The sequence below is a fragment of the Ciconia boyciana genome, chromosome 7 (assembly GCF_034638445.1).
Source record: "Ciconia boyciana chromosome 7, ASM3463844v1, whole genome shotgun sequence".
NCBI classification, from domain to species: Eukaryota; Metazoa; Chordata; class Aves; order Ciconiiformes; family Ciconiidae; genus Ciconia; species Ciconia boyciana.
The window spans coordinates 45,108,211-45,125,800 of record NC_132940.1 but is presented as its reverse complement, the minus strand read 5'-3'; the positions used below and the strand labels follow the sequence as shown (position 1 = coordinate 45,125,800).

The 17,590-nt window shown below is 39.0% G+C and overlaps 1 protein-coding gene across 5 annotated transcripts in view; it reads left to right on the top strand.

Moving 5' to 3' along the window:
- The window catches only part of SPSB4 (splA/ryanodine receptor domain and SOCS box containing 4), a 181,773-nt gene extending 165,918 nt beyond the window's left edge, over positions 1-15,855 (top strand). For 3 of the 5 annotated variants that reach the window (XM_072867942.1, XM_072867944.1, XM_072867943.1), the window contains one exon: positions 14,552-15,855. In XM_072867942.1, the coding sequence (XP_072724043.1) occupies positions 14,552-14,679 (128 nt within the window). In that variant the 3' untranslated portion in view covers positions 14,680-15,855. Of the gene's footprint in view, positions 1-12,799; positions 12,834-14,551 lie in introns of all 5 variants that reach the window. The other 2 variants (XM_072867945.1, XM_072867940.1) reach the window with 2 other exon arrangements.
- Positions 15,856-17,590: the final 1,735 nt, after the last annotated feature.

Here is a 17,590-nt window from a genome sequence, read left to right as displayed (position 1 = left end):
TTATTTTTCTTTTTCCTTTGTTCATTGACATTTTTCCACAGATGTTGGTGTAGTGCTTACCACTCCTGAGTTGCTTTTGTCTTTGGCAGTTAGTAACGTTTTCCTTAGTCTCCTGGTCTCCCAGTCTTCCCAGGCGGGGGATCTGCAGGAGGGAGCATGCCCTGCCTGCCTGCAGTCCTGGGAATGTCTGCAAAGGAAACCAGGAGGTGCAGGTGATGGAGGGCTCCAGGTCTCCGCTCCATCACTAGCAGCGTGGGTGTACTGAGTGAGCAGCACACTCAAGAGCTGCACTTCTGAGTTCCTGGGGAAGTACTCTGGATGGTCACTGCCCCTCTCTCCTCGTGTCTCTTGAGCTGGGAGATGCTTGGAAGGATAAAGTCAGTCTGTTTCTCATTGCTGTGATACCCCGGGTCTTCATGTCTCTGCTTTGGTATTGTTTGACTGTTTTGGTATTGTTTGACTGCTTCTGTCTGACAGCTCTGAAGGAAAGCATCTTCCTTGATTTATTAACCCTGCTTTTTGAAGAAGTTCTGATTTCTGAAAGGACAAGGAGATGCAAAGGAGGTATCAGCACTTTGGGAAATGGAATACATGAGTGGGTCAGGTTACCCTAAACTCTTAAGTTTTCTTGCCCCTAGTGCTTGACTACAGGCTTCTTTCGGGTTGTGGTTTTGATTCTATGTATGGCTGAATAAGATTTAAAACAAGCACAAGGTCTTGATCTCTCCTCCTGGACAGGGGAGTAAAAGCATAACTGAAGTAAACCACTAACTGATGTGATGGGTTCAGAGGTTGGGTTAAATTGAATGCTCCCTAGGAAGTCTGGTCTGGGTGGCTGTTCCCACCCCTACGAAGGACGATTTTGGAAAGCTGGGTGTACCTTTTTACTCAGTCATTGTTTATGTGATTAACTTAATTAGTTAAGAAATATCCAAGACATTAAAATGGCATGGACATATTCTTATGCCTGAGGGGTCAGTGTTTATCTCAAAACTGTGAGTACTTGGGGAAAAAAAAATCCATTTCATCTTACAGGCAGATTGACATCAGAAGTGACTTGGCAACAGGGGAAAAGCAAAATATCTATGGATGGGGGACCCCATTTAGCAGTATTTACCCTGGCAAAATTCCCTTTGGCTTTGCTGACAATGCTGGTGGAGCAAAAAAGGCTGAGTCGACAGGGAGCAGAAGGAATTTGGTGGGAAGCATTCTTTTGTGCTGTGTGTAATTCTGAATGTGCTTTTAATATTTGGAGGGTTTGTACTTTGGATTAAGTACTGAGTTAAAGAATTTATTTTGATAATTTAGCATTTCATCTGTTGCACCAATGTCACCTAGATTTTAGATTTAAAAAAGGCAAAATATACTGTGCCTGATGTTCACAGACCCACAGGTATAAGGGCTTTTCATTCTTAAACCTCAGTTCACGGAGTGACACTTTGCTTTGAGAATAGGAGCACAAAAGAAAGGGAAGGAGGCAGCTGATAAGAGGAGAAAATAAGACAGACTTAAATGGTTTAATAGGTCAGAAGATTTGGTTGAAAAGAAAAGTCATAGTGGAGTTATATATATATATAAATAATATATATGTTTATACATGCCACACAAGCATAAAAAGGGATTGACATTTGTCTTTCACCTTTTTTCTTTTTCTTTTTGTAGTCATATTAAGAAAAAGGTAAAAATGAGTGTTCAAAATATGAGGCTGATAGTAAAGGATTCTGTTCAGAATCTATTAAAACATAATGGGAATTTAACGTCAAAGTGATATTCCACTAATTAAAAAAAACCCAAACCCACAAACAACAAACCCCCACAATTCTTCCCATTAAAGAACTTAATATGTAATTTTGAAACTGCCATATCCCACACTGTAAATAACATATCAAAGAAAAAGTTGACAAAAAATGCCATCCCTTTTTTGGGGCTGGAAATGGCCTTATTGTCATCACTAAACTCTGCTGCCTGCTTGACACTGTAATGAATCAAGTCATTTATTGTGGTATCTAAGTATGGGCTTGCATAAACTCAGTTATTCTTGAAAACCTTAACCTGCATATTTACCAGTGCCCAGATAAGAAAATGTATCCTCTTGTAGTTAAACCATGTTAAAATTAGTTTATATTTTGTACTAAGAAATTATTGTACGTCTGGGCAAACTGTAGAATTCTAGAATTAATTTTTTTCTGGGCTATTAATCACAGCATTGTTCTTAATATAAGTAGGATAATATTAATTCCAGCTTATAGCTTCATCTCTTGTGTCTCTTTCCCTTTGTTTAAATCTAAAATCAAATAATAATAACTATTTTGTGTCACTAAACTCCATGGTGTATTACTACCGCTAATATAAATAAGTAAAGTATATGTGTAGGAAGGAGGAGAGGGTGGTTCAAATGTTTCCCTCATATTCGTACCTATTTGTGTTCTTGTGCATGTGTATTTGTGTGTTACATATATATACACATGTGTGTATATACACACACACATTGAGTAGTGAGCTGAGTGCCTCAAGCTGCTACCTGACTCTCTTCAGGAATCTAGAAACACAAACGTAGAAATTGTTATAAGGATTTTAGTACATATTCAGTTTCTTTCATTCTAGTTTTTTATTTGAAATCAGCTGTATTAGTGGGTTGATGAGATTCCCTTTCCTACAGAAATAAGGCATGCAGGTACATTAAAGAGGTGAGCGAATTGCTCAGGTTTGCTTTGTTGTTCCCAGATGCAATTTTTTAATTGCCAGCCTTACAGATTGACTTTGGGATCTGAAAATCTAGATAACTCTTTGTTCATAATAGCTTTTTGCAGGCCAAATGATGCTTTCATTTACACCTGTGCAACTGTATTAGCCAGCTGGCAGCTGGGGGTAGAGGGAGCTGGAACAGGCTGTTTATGGACAAAGTGTATTTGATAATGAATCAGTAAGAAGCAATAAACCCAGACCCTTCGTGGTGTTTTATAGTTACTTCCAGAGCACAGCCACACTGGTTGGTGGTTCAGCTGCACTTGGTTTTCTCCTCATCTTGTTTGACATCAGTGATGTCCTGTGCAGATGGTGGTCATAAAGCCACGAGTGGGTAACACAAAGCACGAGGACAGAAGGGCCAAGCCTGAAGCTGGGAGGTGTGTGAGGAGGAGCGGGCTGGAGTAAAAGCCCCCCTGGTCGCTTCTTGCTGTCCTCCCCTTTGTGTCTGAATTCATTGGAACAGCAAGTGAGTGCCATCAAGGAAGAGTTGTTGTGTGTAGTTTGAGAGGTCCAAAGAAAATGGGTTAGCTGGATCTGGTGAGCTGGAGGAGGACAGGGAAGAAGCCATAACTGGTGTGCTGCTGCAGGCCTAGTTCTCCAAACATATCAAGCAGTGTTGTGAGGACTAGGACGATGGATGGATGGATGGAGAATGGCAGCAGGTTCCACCACAGCTGCCACCTTCCCTTTCAGCCGTTCAGGCCCGAGAAGACAGCTTGGAGAGGGCTCTTGCTGTCCATGTATCCAGTAGGACCAAGTACTGGAAAGTTTTGCCCAGTGATACTGCCCTGGAGGTGAAGAAATTCAGTGTGAGCAAAACTAAGTTAGCTATCAGATTCTAGTAATCTCATGTGAAATTCCAGATATTTTTTTGGTGAGTTTTAATGTTTGTCGTCATGTTAGATCCCCGCCATGCACCCAGGAACACAAAAATCACGTTAGTGGCAAACCACTCTCCCTACCTCACCTACCCCCTCACCTCTCCCTTCCTATCAGTTGGTTTTATGCTGGTGCGTCAGAGGCTCGGGGTGTGATAACACATCACATACAGTGGCTGTAGGAATGCATAATATGGAAATCATCTTTCCACACTCTCTTTCTTACAAAATGACCATTTGGAAGACAACATGCCAGGAGTGCTGGTTGTAGGTGGTGGCACAGCAGTGTGAAATTTCAGACAGAGCTTTGTCAAGGTTGAAAGACGGTTAACAGGAGCTTGTGATGAGAAGAGCTGAGCAGTGGTGAGTAAAGGCAGCCCTGTGTGTTCAACCTGTGATATGAGAGCGCATTTGTGTTCAAAACGAATGCTTTAGAAATGTCTTTAGAGAGTATCAGCTGTGTTTGCATACCAGGAACGATGACAAATCCTAAATTCAGTATGAAAAGAATTCAGATCATCTCCAGTACCCATTTTCTGCTGATAAAGATTATGGTGCTTAAGAAAAAAAACCAACTTTCAAGAAATCAAAAACCTAAATGGTACTAAACTAACGGGATCAAATTCATTATATTGAGCCTAATTGCAACTTCATTGCTCCAGATTGATTCCAATGTAATTCTGTTAATATCAAAACTAGAGTAACAAAGGGATGAGTCAGGTCTGTTGTTTGCGGATCTCCCCTAGAGATCATTAGCTTGTATACAATTGCATTAAAATTTAAATGACATGCTGCTGCCATTTTTTCACTTGGTTTGAGGAAATCTGCGTATGTTGGAGCCTCCCGGTAATTTAAATTGAAGCAGTTGAGGAAATGTTGTGTAACAATGATATGAGGAATGTAGTCAAATATTTATTGTCTTAAACAGCTCAGCACAATTTTTATTAATTTAATTAATTAATTAATTAATTTAAGAGGAGTCATCAGTTCTGCTGCCCTGTCAATGTGGTGAAACTTCGAAGAAAGGTGCAATGTGATGCAGAAGATGCTTTGAATCAATTTAATTGCTAACTAGAGTAAGTAACTTTATTATTTAGTATAATACTAAACAGCCATATAGAGAACTACTGTGATAGGTTCCAGCTGAGAATATATGAATTGAAAGCAATGGAAATCTTGAATGAGAATGTGTTATTTTAGAATGGTAGTATTCAGAATTTCTTGTGAGGCTCCAGCGTGCTGGGCACAGTACAAGAAAAGATAACAGTACACCACTTCATTGTCCCACACAATGAATATGTCATACAGAATGCAACAGGTAGATCAAATAGGCTAGTGGGAGAAGGACAGATGGGGCAGTCAGGCAACCAGGTGCCCACCTGGTTCAGCACATAGTTCCAACATTTTGTCTTTTTGCATGCATCTCTTTCACAGTCTCTCCCTCCCTCTCTCCCCGCCCAAGTGTATTTGATTAGCTTAACCCAAAATAAAAAATGTGCTTAAAAACAGCTGTGAAAACTTACAATTTTGAATTTAGAATATTTTAATCAGTACGATTAGGTTTCCCACCAAGAAATCTCATCATCTGCTGTAATACTATTAAGGCGGAAATGTGCCAATGAATTGAGGGATAGGAAAAGATTCACCTAAAATCTCTTTCTGTTCCCCCCCCCCCCCCAATAAAGAATTGTTCATAGCCATAAAGGTTGTTATAAGTGTGTACTTGTGCATGGGTGTTTTATTTGCCCATTTCTGAAGCATGTTTCATGAAGAGATAAAACACAAGAAATTCTTTCATCATATTTCAGTCATCATATTGCGTATTGTTTGCAGTGTGGGAATTGCTGTTGCAACAGTTGTCTGCAGTGGTTCATCCTTGAAACCTGAACTTTCCTTCAACTTTCTCCATTATTACTTTGCCTGTAAATCTGTCCATAACCCCTGAACAACATTGTCTTTGAACTCCAATGCATCTACTCAGTGAAATTCTCATCCAAGCTTTAATCTTCTCTCACCTTGATATATTTTAACTTCCCTCTTTACGGCCTGGCACACAAGCTGAATTTAATGGTGATAAATGTGTTTCTAAGAGTAAAAGCTATAAAGCACACATTGGAGATTAATCTAAGCCAAATCCTTATTCCCAACATGTTAAATTTGGGGAAGTTTGAGCTGGGAGGAGCTAAGGAGCCAACGGTTTGTAGCTTAGGCTCATCTCTAACATCAAGCACTTCAATTTTTGTTGTTGTTTTAAAAGAATGTGTATTTATGTTAAGTGTCTTTTCTACTACAGAACATTTAGATCATCATTGAAATAACTGTCTAAATTGAACACCTTCATATTGTGTTCAAGAACAAAGAGAAGAGCTGTTTTGTGGAAGTATTTGAGGGGAGGAGGAGAACAAACAAATCAAGACCAGAAAGCATATCTTTCAAGCTCATCCTTCCTATTTGCATTTTTCCGATGCACACAGGGAATGAAATCATATGTACGCTTCCTCTTTCAGAAGGGAAGTGGCCACCGGTCTCGCTCGCGCTCTCTGGCAGCATGCAAATCTATCAAGCTGTAACAAAACCAGCTTATTACAGGGCTTTGCTCCTTTTTAAAAAAGCCACTCATTTGCTGGTAAAATTTATTATTATCTGGCTTTGTTTTGCAGCTTCTGAATAATGTAGTAATCTAGTAAATGTAGTACAATCTAGTAATCTGTAAATTGAAGAAATAGTGTGTTAAAATGTTTTCAAATATAAATAATACCTGTGATTTAATTTTTATTTTTGTTACTGGAAATTGAATTATTATAAAGCATATGTCCATTTAAATTAACTGTTTTAATTCAGAAGATTAAGGTTTTCAGGAAGGTTCCACAGTGAAGTTTGCTTGTAGATTTGGCCTGGGACAGACTTTGTATTGCTCCTGTTCTACATATTACATGTGCTTGATCTAGAGCCCTTCTTAGGTGGATCATAAACCCACCTAGAGGGTAAGAACTGTAGAGCACATTGAGCCTATCAGAAGAGGGTTTCTGCAGATATATATGTATATGACTCTATATATACAGCCTTCCTACAAATGTATGCAGACTAATTACTTTTCTAGGAGAAACACTCCTATAACCAGTATGAGTCAAAAAAAGTGTTTAGGCATATGTTTAAGTCTACTAAATTGAAATCTTTAAGAATAAATTTTAAGCCTGCGTTGAATTCATTGGATTTAGGCATGTGCTCTGGTGCTTATGAGTCAGGACCAGTTGTTTCAATCTTGTGTCGTCTTCATAGGAGATTGCAAACACTGAAATGCAAAAAAGAAATTGCAAGGAGATACGTACTTGTGCTCAAATGACAGATTCTTTATCGAACCCCTAACAGGAGGCCACTGGCTTTTGGGGTTGGTTTTGGTTTGTTTTCATTCTGTTCTGCTTTCCAACTCTTTTCCTCTCAAGAAAGCACAGCTGGAGAGCATTAACTGAAAACAAATGATGCTGCAGAATATCTGCTTGTTCATTGCTGCTTTTTCAGCTTAATTCTGCTAAATGATGCCTGATGGAAGTTTTAAACTGTACTTAACTGCATTTAACACTTAAAAGCCAAAGGTATAACGACACCCCCCACCCCACCCCCCCCAGCACATGCAGGAGGGAGGGAGTCCTTCCCTCTATTCAAGCTTTCTTGCCTTCCTTTGTCCCTTTAACATATTTAATTTCAAGTACCAAAATTCTGTGGGTTGGCTCAGATACAGGGGGGTGTTTGTGGTATTTTTGTGTTTTTACTTCCCTACCCCGTCTGCTAAAAGCAAGGTGCTGATGTGGTACTACATAAAGCTTTGTTTGTCCTAGTAGACAACTGCTGGAGACAGCGGCTGTTGATCAGCCTTGACTGCTAACAAAAAATCTCACCATCTGCCACCCGTTACGCTTTTGAAGAAGCGAGCGCGATAGCTTCCAGCTGCGTATGAACAAGCTGCATTGGGTGGGAGGCCGGTGTCGGAGGGGCTGAAGGAGGGTGTGCGTGCGCTCTGCCTCTCGTAACAGCATCAGCTGCTACGGGGGAGCTTGGAGATTTGTAGCATGTGACTTTTGCAAAGCCAGCATAAATTTGGTAGTAGTCTGCCAGAGCCCGGTGCTCTCAGATAGATAAACGTGGGAGTTAGAGAAAAATGGCAATGCTCTTTTGAAAACCCGTGGTGTTCCCTTTTGAATTGCAGAATTCTTGAGAGTGGTGATTCCTCTGGATCACCTGTGCTGTAATTAAAATGTGATGTTCTAAGGTGCTTTGTTTCAATGGTTTGCTGGGTTAGGCTGCAGAGCTTAAAGACATCTGTGGGAAAAATAGATAAGTGATTTCTTTTATCCTGTTATCCTTTGACTGAATTTTCATTGCTGTTAGGAGATTTATTAGCGTTTTTTATGACTGGTCGTAGCCTGTGTTCTTTAATATATTATTTGCAATTTCCTTTCTCTAGATTGTGCCATTTAAGGAATATGACTCGAATTTTCCATCAGTTGCATCAGGGAAGCCATAAATATGTCACAGGGGGTGTATTTATGTACCATATTATGTGGGGGAAAGAATTTGGCCTGTACTGCTTAAAATTAAAACAATAATTAAGCTTTGGCAGAAAAGTTGGAAGGAAAAGTCCTGGCTTACATATATTTGGATGTTTATTGTATGTGATAATTAAATGGTCCTTACAAATTTCTGTATACCCTAAGTCACCCTAATGGAAACACTTAGGCCACATTACCCCTTAGCAGGTGTTTTAGTACCTGGAGGAAGGGGGAAAATTCAAGAAAAAGGATGGGGGAAAAAAAAAAAAAAAGTGCTGCAGTCTGGAGTATGGGAGGCACTGAGGTGCCCTGATGGGGGACAGAGGATTGTCCATCAGAACAGGTAGGCGTCAGGTAGCAGAGTGGTGACAAGGCGTGGAGAGAGCTTTCCCTTCCCGTCTGTTTTATGGGAGGCCCACCACAACAGGGACAGTCAAAGAATGTCATCTCGTGTCCGTATCAGATCCCCTTTCCATGACAAAGGCTTAATCTTTTGGGGACATCATCCCTCTAAAGATGATGATGATCGTTGTTCTTGGCAAAGTATGAGATTAAAATTGAGTGGTGAAAAGAAGTGCAGGGTAGGAACCTGAGTGATGCTGACTTACCGGTGGCAAAGAGGAGAGGGCAGAAAGGGGAACTGGGCAATAGCCACCAAGTACGTAACATGTAGAAAACCTTATGCCCAATTAGGATACGAACAGAAGCGTCATGCATTTTTCTACTTTCCAAGACTCCTCTCTGTGCACCAGGCATGTATTCCTTTTGCAAGAGGTTACTTTCTTTCCCGTTCTTGAGGCGGCACTGCTTCGCCTCGCTCCTCTGCCAGGTGATGGCATCCTGGGACAAGAAAGGTTATGCCGCCGTTGCCTCATTAATGAGCCGGCTCTTCCCTCGTGGCACTGGTGTTAGCACAGCACAGTTAGGACTGGGGAGATGGCATCTGCTTATTTAATGATATGCGATTGCATCTGTCTCATAACACTGTATTTTTTCTTTTATTTTTTCTTTTTTTAAAATCTGACTTTAAAGCTGCTTTACAGCAGTTGGAGACAGTAACATGAGTCATTGAATATAAGTGCTTTTTCATAACTTTAATGCCAAAAATATCAAAATAAAAGATAATTTGGTATCTCAGGTAGACCTATAAAATAACTAAAAAAAAAAATTTCTTAATTTTTGGTGACAATGATTCTCACAAAAACCTCCTTTGTTTTTCAACCGGCTTTAATTTTGATTTGATTGTGTGGGGGTTTTTTCCCCCCCAGACAACTCTGATTTTATAAAATGAGATAAAAATATGTTCTTTGTAGATTAATGAAAGCTATGAACATTATGTGCTGTTAGAGCTTTACAAATTTCTTTTAAAAAATGAATATTGTCATTTGGCAAATAACTGTTGTGTGCTAAAAGCTGCTCTTTTGTATGAGCCTTATGTAACATTGCAGTTAATAACATTTAGTGTTACTGGATGCTAAATGACTTTAGTATCTCAACTATAAAAGCCTGTTTACAAAGATGAGGCAGTCTTGTTGGACTGCCAGATTGTTAAATAACTACAGGTTGCCAAAACTAAATGAACTTTTCAGCTGGTAATGATGTGCAAATTGCTATTGCAGATGCATATTTATTGGAGAAATGCTCACAAGCACATAGTTGTTTCTAGCTAACAAATGTTTCTTTGCCTTTGTCCTTAAACTGTCAGTGATACCATTAGAACAAATATATCTAGATGTATAAATACAGCTATTTTGTGTTATTAATAGCTAAATAGCTACTAAACAGCTATTTTTATTTATTTAATTAATTTAATAGCTATTTTTAAGCTATTAGCTATTATGTTAAAGAGCTATTTAAGGTATTTTGTACACCACTTGGTGAAATGGAGCTCTGTGTGAGAAGAGCGGCTGTTGTGCCTTGCCTCCAGCTCCCAGGTGTTCAGGTGTCAGTGTGCATGTAACTGTAGTGTAGGGAAAGGAAGGTTTGCGACAGAGTACCCTGTAGCGCGACCCATGGTGGGCCTGTTGCAGATACACTTCTGAGAAGGAGTGGAAGCAAAGGTCTGTTTCTTAGCTGTTTTTTTTTTTTTTTTTTTTTAATGGGCCCTCTTGTAAACTACTGGTACAAAATTGGGAGACATGGGAATTCAACTCTGACATAAGTTAAGCAGTATTATCTTTTCACTGTTGTTTTTTCTCTTGAAAAATAGTTTTCTGTGATGTGACAGTTATGAGGAGCTACCTTTGGGTGAAGAGGTTTCATAGTAAACTTTAAATGAGAAGACGATTCCTTAAAGTACATTCAGGAGGGTGACGGGGGTTGGCCCGAGGCTCAGTGCGTGTGTTTACCCAACAAGCTGTAGCTGCACTTTTCTCTCCGAGTTCTGCTGGAGCCTGAGAGGAAGCGCTGGGTTTCCTGTGCAAAGCTTGCTCCCTTGCCCTAGAGTGTGTCTCGCTTTGAATTTCTTAGCCTGGTTGGGAATTTAATACAAAGAGCCATTCTTGTGAATCATGTTTTCTTTACAATTTTGCATTCCAGCTCAGCAATTCATTCCTCCTTTTTCTAATGGCAAGAACATTACTGGAGTTCACATAACTTTGGCAAAATGGCTCGTTCATGTTCTTCTGGGGGGCTTGAATGCTCCAGTTCCATTCCATTGTGGGTTATTCTAAAAATACAACACTTACTATGCATATTAGGTATACTAAGTAGTAAGATGTTCTGGTAATCAGTTACTATCCCTGAATTTAAAAGTTTTTCAAAGGTAAATATTTAATGTTGTGAAAGAAAGACTTTTTCAGTAGACAAACTTACAGCTAACCTTGTGGTTTCAGAATATTCATCTTCCCATCTGTTGCATTATTAGAATATTCTGTTCTCAGCATTATTTGTATGATCTCAAATGAAAATAGCATTTTGGAAGTACTGTTTTGAATGTTTGAAGGTGCTGTTGAGCGTTTTGGATTCATCAAATCTGTGTGTGTGTTTTAGGTGGGGAGCATAACAATATATACTCAGGATGGTCAAACTTTTCTTTTGCTTTTCTTTCTGAAAGGACCAAGTTACTTGTGATACTTTTATTTCTGACTGAATTTCCCTGAAAACCTGAAGCACTTTTGGTGTTTGCATGTGTGTGAAAGAGACAGTTCAGCTGTTACAGCAGCTGATGAGCAACCTCTTTGCAGTGGTCCATTTCCTCGCCGGCATGCTGTGCTAACATCATCCCAGTTCCCTCTCCCTGAGCTCCAGCGTAGGAAATGCCTTGCAGCTGCTGAATCATCGGAGTTGTGATGGGGGCATGGCAGAGCCTGGGCTTGGCACCCAGCGAACGCCAGGTATTGGCAGCCAAGCTGTATGCTAGATATTGGCACCTGATGAACGTTAAAGGATCTCTGAAATTACCACTCGCTGATGTCTAGCCTGCTTGGGCAGTGGCACTCTGGCACGCCTTTGCTCTGCCAGTTCCCAAGGCGGGGACCTGCTGGGGCACATGGTGGCACCCGTCTAGCCCAGGACCAGGTGTGCTGGAGAAGGGTGCACGGCTGAGTCTGTCTTCTCAGCTTCAGGGCAGGGATGCACCCTGTTGAGGGATGCACCCAGATGCCAGAGTTGAGAAGCACTCCCAGCTGCCGTACAGCACAGGATCAAAGGTCTGCCCAATCCTTATACAAGCTTTCTTCTGCCTCTTCCCCATATTAATACAAATACCTCCCCCTGAAACTCGCCCAGTTTTCAGAACCTAACTTGTGCTTCTTAAAACCCAAACTTTTTTCCAAATGAATCCTCCTTTGTAAGATATGTAGTAAAAATGTGAGGTGTGATGGATGGGAGAGTGCTTGCATTAAGGTGCATACCAAATGTTTAATAATAGTTATGTTGAGTTATGCTGTCTGAAAATTGTTGGTCTTTAATTTTAAACAGTTTTACATTTATCCCATAAACTATTTTGAAACCTAAAGTGATTTGTTTTCCTGAATTTAATTTTTGATCTTTTAGGACTATTCATAGCTGCCAAAAGTCTTTACTTAAAATGCTATTATTACAATTTTTCATCAAGTTCTTACAGCCAGCACCTCAGAAAATGTAACTTTTATTTAGTATTGTAGGACAAACATGTTCTAATTTTGTTGTAGGTTTGAAATGCGGTTGGGTACAAAGGAGAATAAAAAGAGTATAGTTAAATTTTCAAGTTGCAAAAACACATTCAGTATGTGTACTTTAGCAGCTGTTGCAAACACTTGGGGACATTTTCTTTAGCATTTGAAAATTCCCTGTAGAAGTGAGACAGGAGACATTCATTTAGCATTTCAAGCTTGAAAAATATTTTAACCTTTCCTTAAATTGTGCTTTGAAGTTTAGGATTAACTCTGTGCCTGGCTGCACAGATGGCTACATTTTACATATTCCTTTGTCTAGGAAAAAAAAGAGACCACATGGTCAGTTAATGGCTTTAAACACTCTTAGTCTTTATTTTACATCTTAATGGGACCGCAGAGATTCTGGGAAGATACTTAGAAAATTGTTGTTTATGGTGTAATACTTGTAAGATGTGTTGTATTCTGTGTCTTGGAACTCATGAGCTATTTTTGCTCCTACTTATTAATCCTGGTTAATGCATTTTTACAGCTTCATCCCTTAAGATCTAAAGTTCATAATTCTGGTATGTAAAAATAAAAACTAAGATCACTGATGTATAGAAAATGTTACTTTATTACTGGAATGTGAGGGCTCTTATTTTTTAGTCTTTTAATAGCCAAAATTAAAGGTGAAGTGGATTTTTAAGGAGAAGTAGACTCCATATCCGAGTCACTGAAGTGGTTATAAAGTTAAATAAGATTTTTAGTCTTTCAGCATACAACAGAATGCTTTCTAAGCTTTTTTCCCTAGATACTTTCAGGAAACGCCATAGTGAACTGTGGACTATACAAATCAAATGTGATGCTGGGGTAACTGATGGAAAATCCATTAAGTCAGTGGTGTGTCACCAGAGCAGACAATTATAGCCTATAAAACCAATCCTTACATCAGATATTTTGTGCTTTGTAATGAATTTTTTCAAGTAGGTTTTAAAATAGTATCAGTTAAAGGATTGGTAGATTAATGTAGTTTGTGTAAATGTACATGTGGCACGTAAAAGAACTCCTGATAAAACCACTGAGTGCTGTACAGTGTTGAGCACTTGTAAGTAATCTGTCAGGTTTATAAAAGGTTATCATTATAATATAGGCACATGACCTTTTTTTTTTCCTCCATTTGAAAGTACTAGTAAGGTTTTTAAGGCTACTAGTGTTTTATCACATAAAGAGGAAGAGTTTCCTATAGTCTTTTAAGCTCTTAGCCTCTTAAACCAACATGTGCAACCAAATCCATGTGATTAAAGTTGTACTTGAAGATAGCTGTAACTGGTTAAAGACTTTGCAGCTTTATTACAGTTCCTACTGCAAAAAGATTTCCCTTGCAAACCCCGCAATCACAGAGGTCGTTCATGCTGCTGTTGGATGGAAATGCTATGATGTTCCTGCAATTCTGTGCGAGTCTTGCAGGCCAGGATGGGGTATGGGGGTGAGATGATTTGAGGTGCTGCAGATCACTGTGTTTGGGTCCCCAATCTTAAGTGCTATCAGCCAGGCATTTCTGACAGATACTTAATTCACTTCTATTAAATTAAACTAAGAGTATCTACAGGTGTTTGTATATTTTGGGGGTGTTTTTGTATATACGTATGAGAACACACACTGTGCCTTCTAGTCAGCTGAATCCTCCACCCTTAATTTATTCATGGAGGAAAAGGTTAAATTTCCTCTAGATTTTTGAGGGTGTTTTGTTTACTTTTTTGCTTCCAATGAACTTCCTAGAAAGAAAGGCTAAGAGAGTGTTGCCGGAAAAGCGGTGTTCGCTGAGAAGTTTGGTTACCCTTAAATACTGTTTCCAGTTCCTAAGACGCAGAAGGCACTGATATGTAAAGGTCAGAAGCTACCAGTGTAGTTCACGTTAACACGACATGACGAATGTTGTATTATAAACAGAGTAGAAGCTCTTTGTCTTGATAGAAATCTAGAAATGTAGTAACTTCTTACGCTGCAACTTGGTAAGCCTGAAGAGTGGTTTTGGATTATTATTATTTTAAGCCTTACAGATAAGGAAGCTCAGTCTGAAACTTTGCAGTCACTTATGGGTGAAAATGCATATGCATAGAATTTGGTCTTTGCTTCTATTGATTATCTTAATTGCCTTATGGTTGTCAGGTTTTTCACAATACCATTACTATCTTTATGACTGTTTAATACAGTATAGAATCTATGTTAATAAATAAAACATTGTCTGTAAATGGACATGCTGAAAAATTAACTCTCTACTATTTTTCTTCTATTTTTTCAGCGGAACCCCTGCCTTTAATGGACTTGTGTCGAAGATCAATTCGTTTTGCTCTTGGCAGAGACCGCCTGCATGACATAGAAATTCTACCTTTGCCTCTGTCGCTGAAAAATTATTTACAGTACCAATAAGATGTCTAGAACCCTCTGGCCTCACATTGGACTACATCAATGCAAATGGCAGAAAATTGTTTACAGCAAAATATAAATTTTCGTGATGGACACTTAAGTGTTATTTAATTTTTAATATATATTTTTTTTCTGAACCAGTGAAAGCAGATCACTGTGGGGGACTACTAAAGAATGTGAAAACATTGATTTGATTGAGATTTGTGTATTATCTGTTGCCTGTTGTGTTTACAGTCCTGAAGGCCATTATTCTCATCTGTCATATATTGGTTTATCGTTGTTGCCTCTGGTAAATGCCAATAGAAAATCTGACCTGCAAGATCCACTGTCATGCAGGACAGTACATTCTTCAATAATGTGATTTTTTTTTTTCTCTTCTTTCTCTCTCCTACACCTCACCCTAGTAGATAAAAATAAATTAGCAAAGGAAAAATCTTGACAGTAACTTTTGAAAAATATTTAAACCTTGCCTTTGTTATCCAGAGTTGTTGAGAACTTTGAGTGTTCAGCACTCAACATAATCAGGCCTATAATATCTAAAAGTTCTAATGTTTAAAATAAAGCAGATTACTGTCTAGAAGAAGAGTATGTGATTTAAAAACACTAGAAGAAAAAAAAACTGGTATATGTGTCAGAAAGATCAGGTTTTGGACGTGGTAACAGTAAGATGCAGTCCATTGTTTTCAAGACCAAATCTAGTCCCTCCAAAGTTCTGCAGTTTATAACAAAGTGTTCACTATCCCAAGAATTTAGGATATTCGTATTTTAGAAAGCTTGTCACTTTTTTTATTTGAACAAATTTATAATTTTTATGTGGTATGAACTCTCAGTACTTCGTTCTCTTTTTAATGTATGTGTGGTTATAATGTTTATCTGTTTAGAGTCTGTGGAGTTCTCATTTAACTGTTTCCCATCTTGGGGTGACTGATTTTGGTTTTTCCCCAACTCCACCTGAAATGTATTAATTTTTCAGGCTCATCCCATTTTTTAAAATGCTGCTTTCTATTTGCATTTCTTACATGTTTCAAGTTATCTGCCTGATCAGTTATCTAGTTTTTAAACTGGAAGTTGTTGTTATGGCAGGATGTCAAATGTTTAGACTGAGCTGCCTTCAGCATATTTTAATGTGAATTTACTGATGAATGAGGAGAAAATTTCTAATAAAGTCTACTGTCCAAAATAAAACTCATGTCTCCTTTGATGAAGTGTTAAATAACATACCACTGCGTACAGAGTTGAAGTTCAGTTCCTCCTGCAGCTTTGCAAATGTTTCTGTTCAGCATTCCTTTGGAATTGCTGCTTTGGGTTCACATGCAAGTGACATCGCAGGCAATGTAATGTCCTGTTCCTGATTTATCCCACTCACTCTGAATGTAGCTGTACTCTTGCTTTTAACACAATTCTGGCCAGATTCCTCTACACAAAATCTCAGTTTTGTGCTAAGTTGCACTTGGACACTCCATGCCTTTGAGGTAGGTTGAAATCTCACCACTGTGCACTGAAGACACAGGCAAAAACACTGAACTGCAGATGGTTGCCCTTCTGTCAGTCACCCCAAGGAACAGAATTACAGTTTCAGTTGGAAAAGAGAAACGTGAGATAAATAAGATGCAACAACATGAGCAAGAGTGGAAGCAACAAGGGCAAGGTAACACAGGGATGCCAAAAATTAAATAACAAGTGTTTGCTTCTCTGGGCTTAGCTTAACTGTGTAGGTTGATGCTTGCTTCAGCACCAACTTACTTTCGGACTTGCTTTCACTTAAGGCGAGAGATACATACTGTATTCCTTACCTTAGTCTTGCAAAGGGGAAGAAATTACAGCTGTGATCTGTATTTCTTTCTTTTCCCACTTGCTTTGTTTAATTTAAACCTTTTGTCTCAATAGATACGTAGGAAGGAGGAGATATAAAGGTATAACAACTTGCCCAAAAGGAAAAATACAGCTGTGTCAAGTGATCTTTCCTAAGCAAGGTAAGCAGCTGTTCAGGATTGGTGTAGTAATCCTGGTAGACCTTATTTTTCCACCACTGGAGTCCATTTTAGGTAAGCATTTCCTAAAATTAGTGGTTTACTGTGTGTAACTAGACTTCATGTTCCTTTGAATAACTGCAGTAACACAATTGTTAAGTGTTGTCTTCTCTGTTCTTTAACTTGACCCAGGCTGACAGCTTTTTAATGTGACAGTAAAGTGGGAACTGATATCATGAGACAAATTAATGGTGCCTCTGTATGTTAATTAACCTAGTTATTTTACAGTTGGATTGGAATTTCAGTTGGTGCCCCTTCTGTGATGATTCCTCGAAGCCAAACGTCCTTATTTTGACTTTCAGACATTTTTTCTGACACTTACCTGTCTTCCAGGAGTGCTAGTTTTAAAGGAATTATAGTTTTATTCTTTTACTGTTCCCTAATTTCATGCTGTGATGCTGTGAATGGTAGATAGACCCCTTCATGTGGGATTAGGGCCCTATTTTCAGGGGTAAAAGTCCTTTTGAGATAGTTTTCTTGGTCCACAGGAGTCTTGTAAGGAGGATATACCATGGAAAATATTAATGATACTTCAGTTTTCCTGCTAACCATTCCTTTGCAAATAGGTTATCTTCCAAGAGGGCTTATAGGGAAACCAGAATGCCATCTGCATTTCTGAGAATGAGTCAAGCACTGAGGCTAAGCAAGTAGTCAGAGTACCCCCCCACAAAATGTACCAAAAAAAGCGTCCTCTCTGTTGCTGAACTCCAGCCTGGGTGCTATGTTCCTCACATCAATTCTCAAGGCTCACTTTACCAGAACACAAACATTGTTTACTGTCTGCTTCAGGAGTGAATCGAGCAATAATTTGTAAGGTGGTGATGCATTGGCTTTTGCCCAAAACAGAGGTCAAACACTAAGTTCTGATCGTTCTTCAACCAATG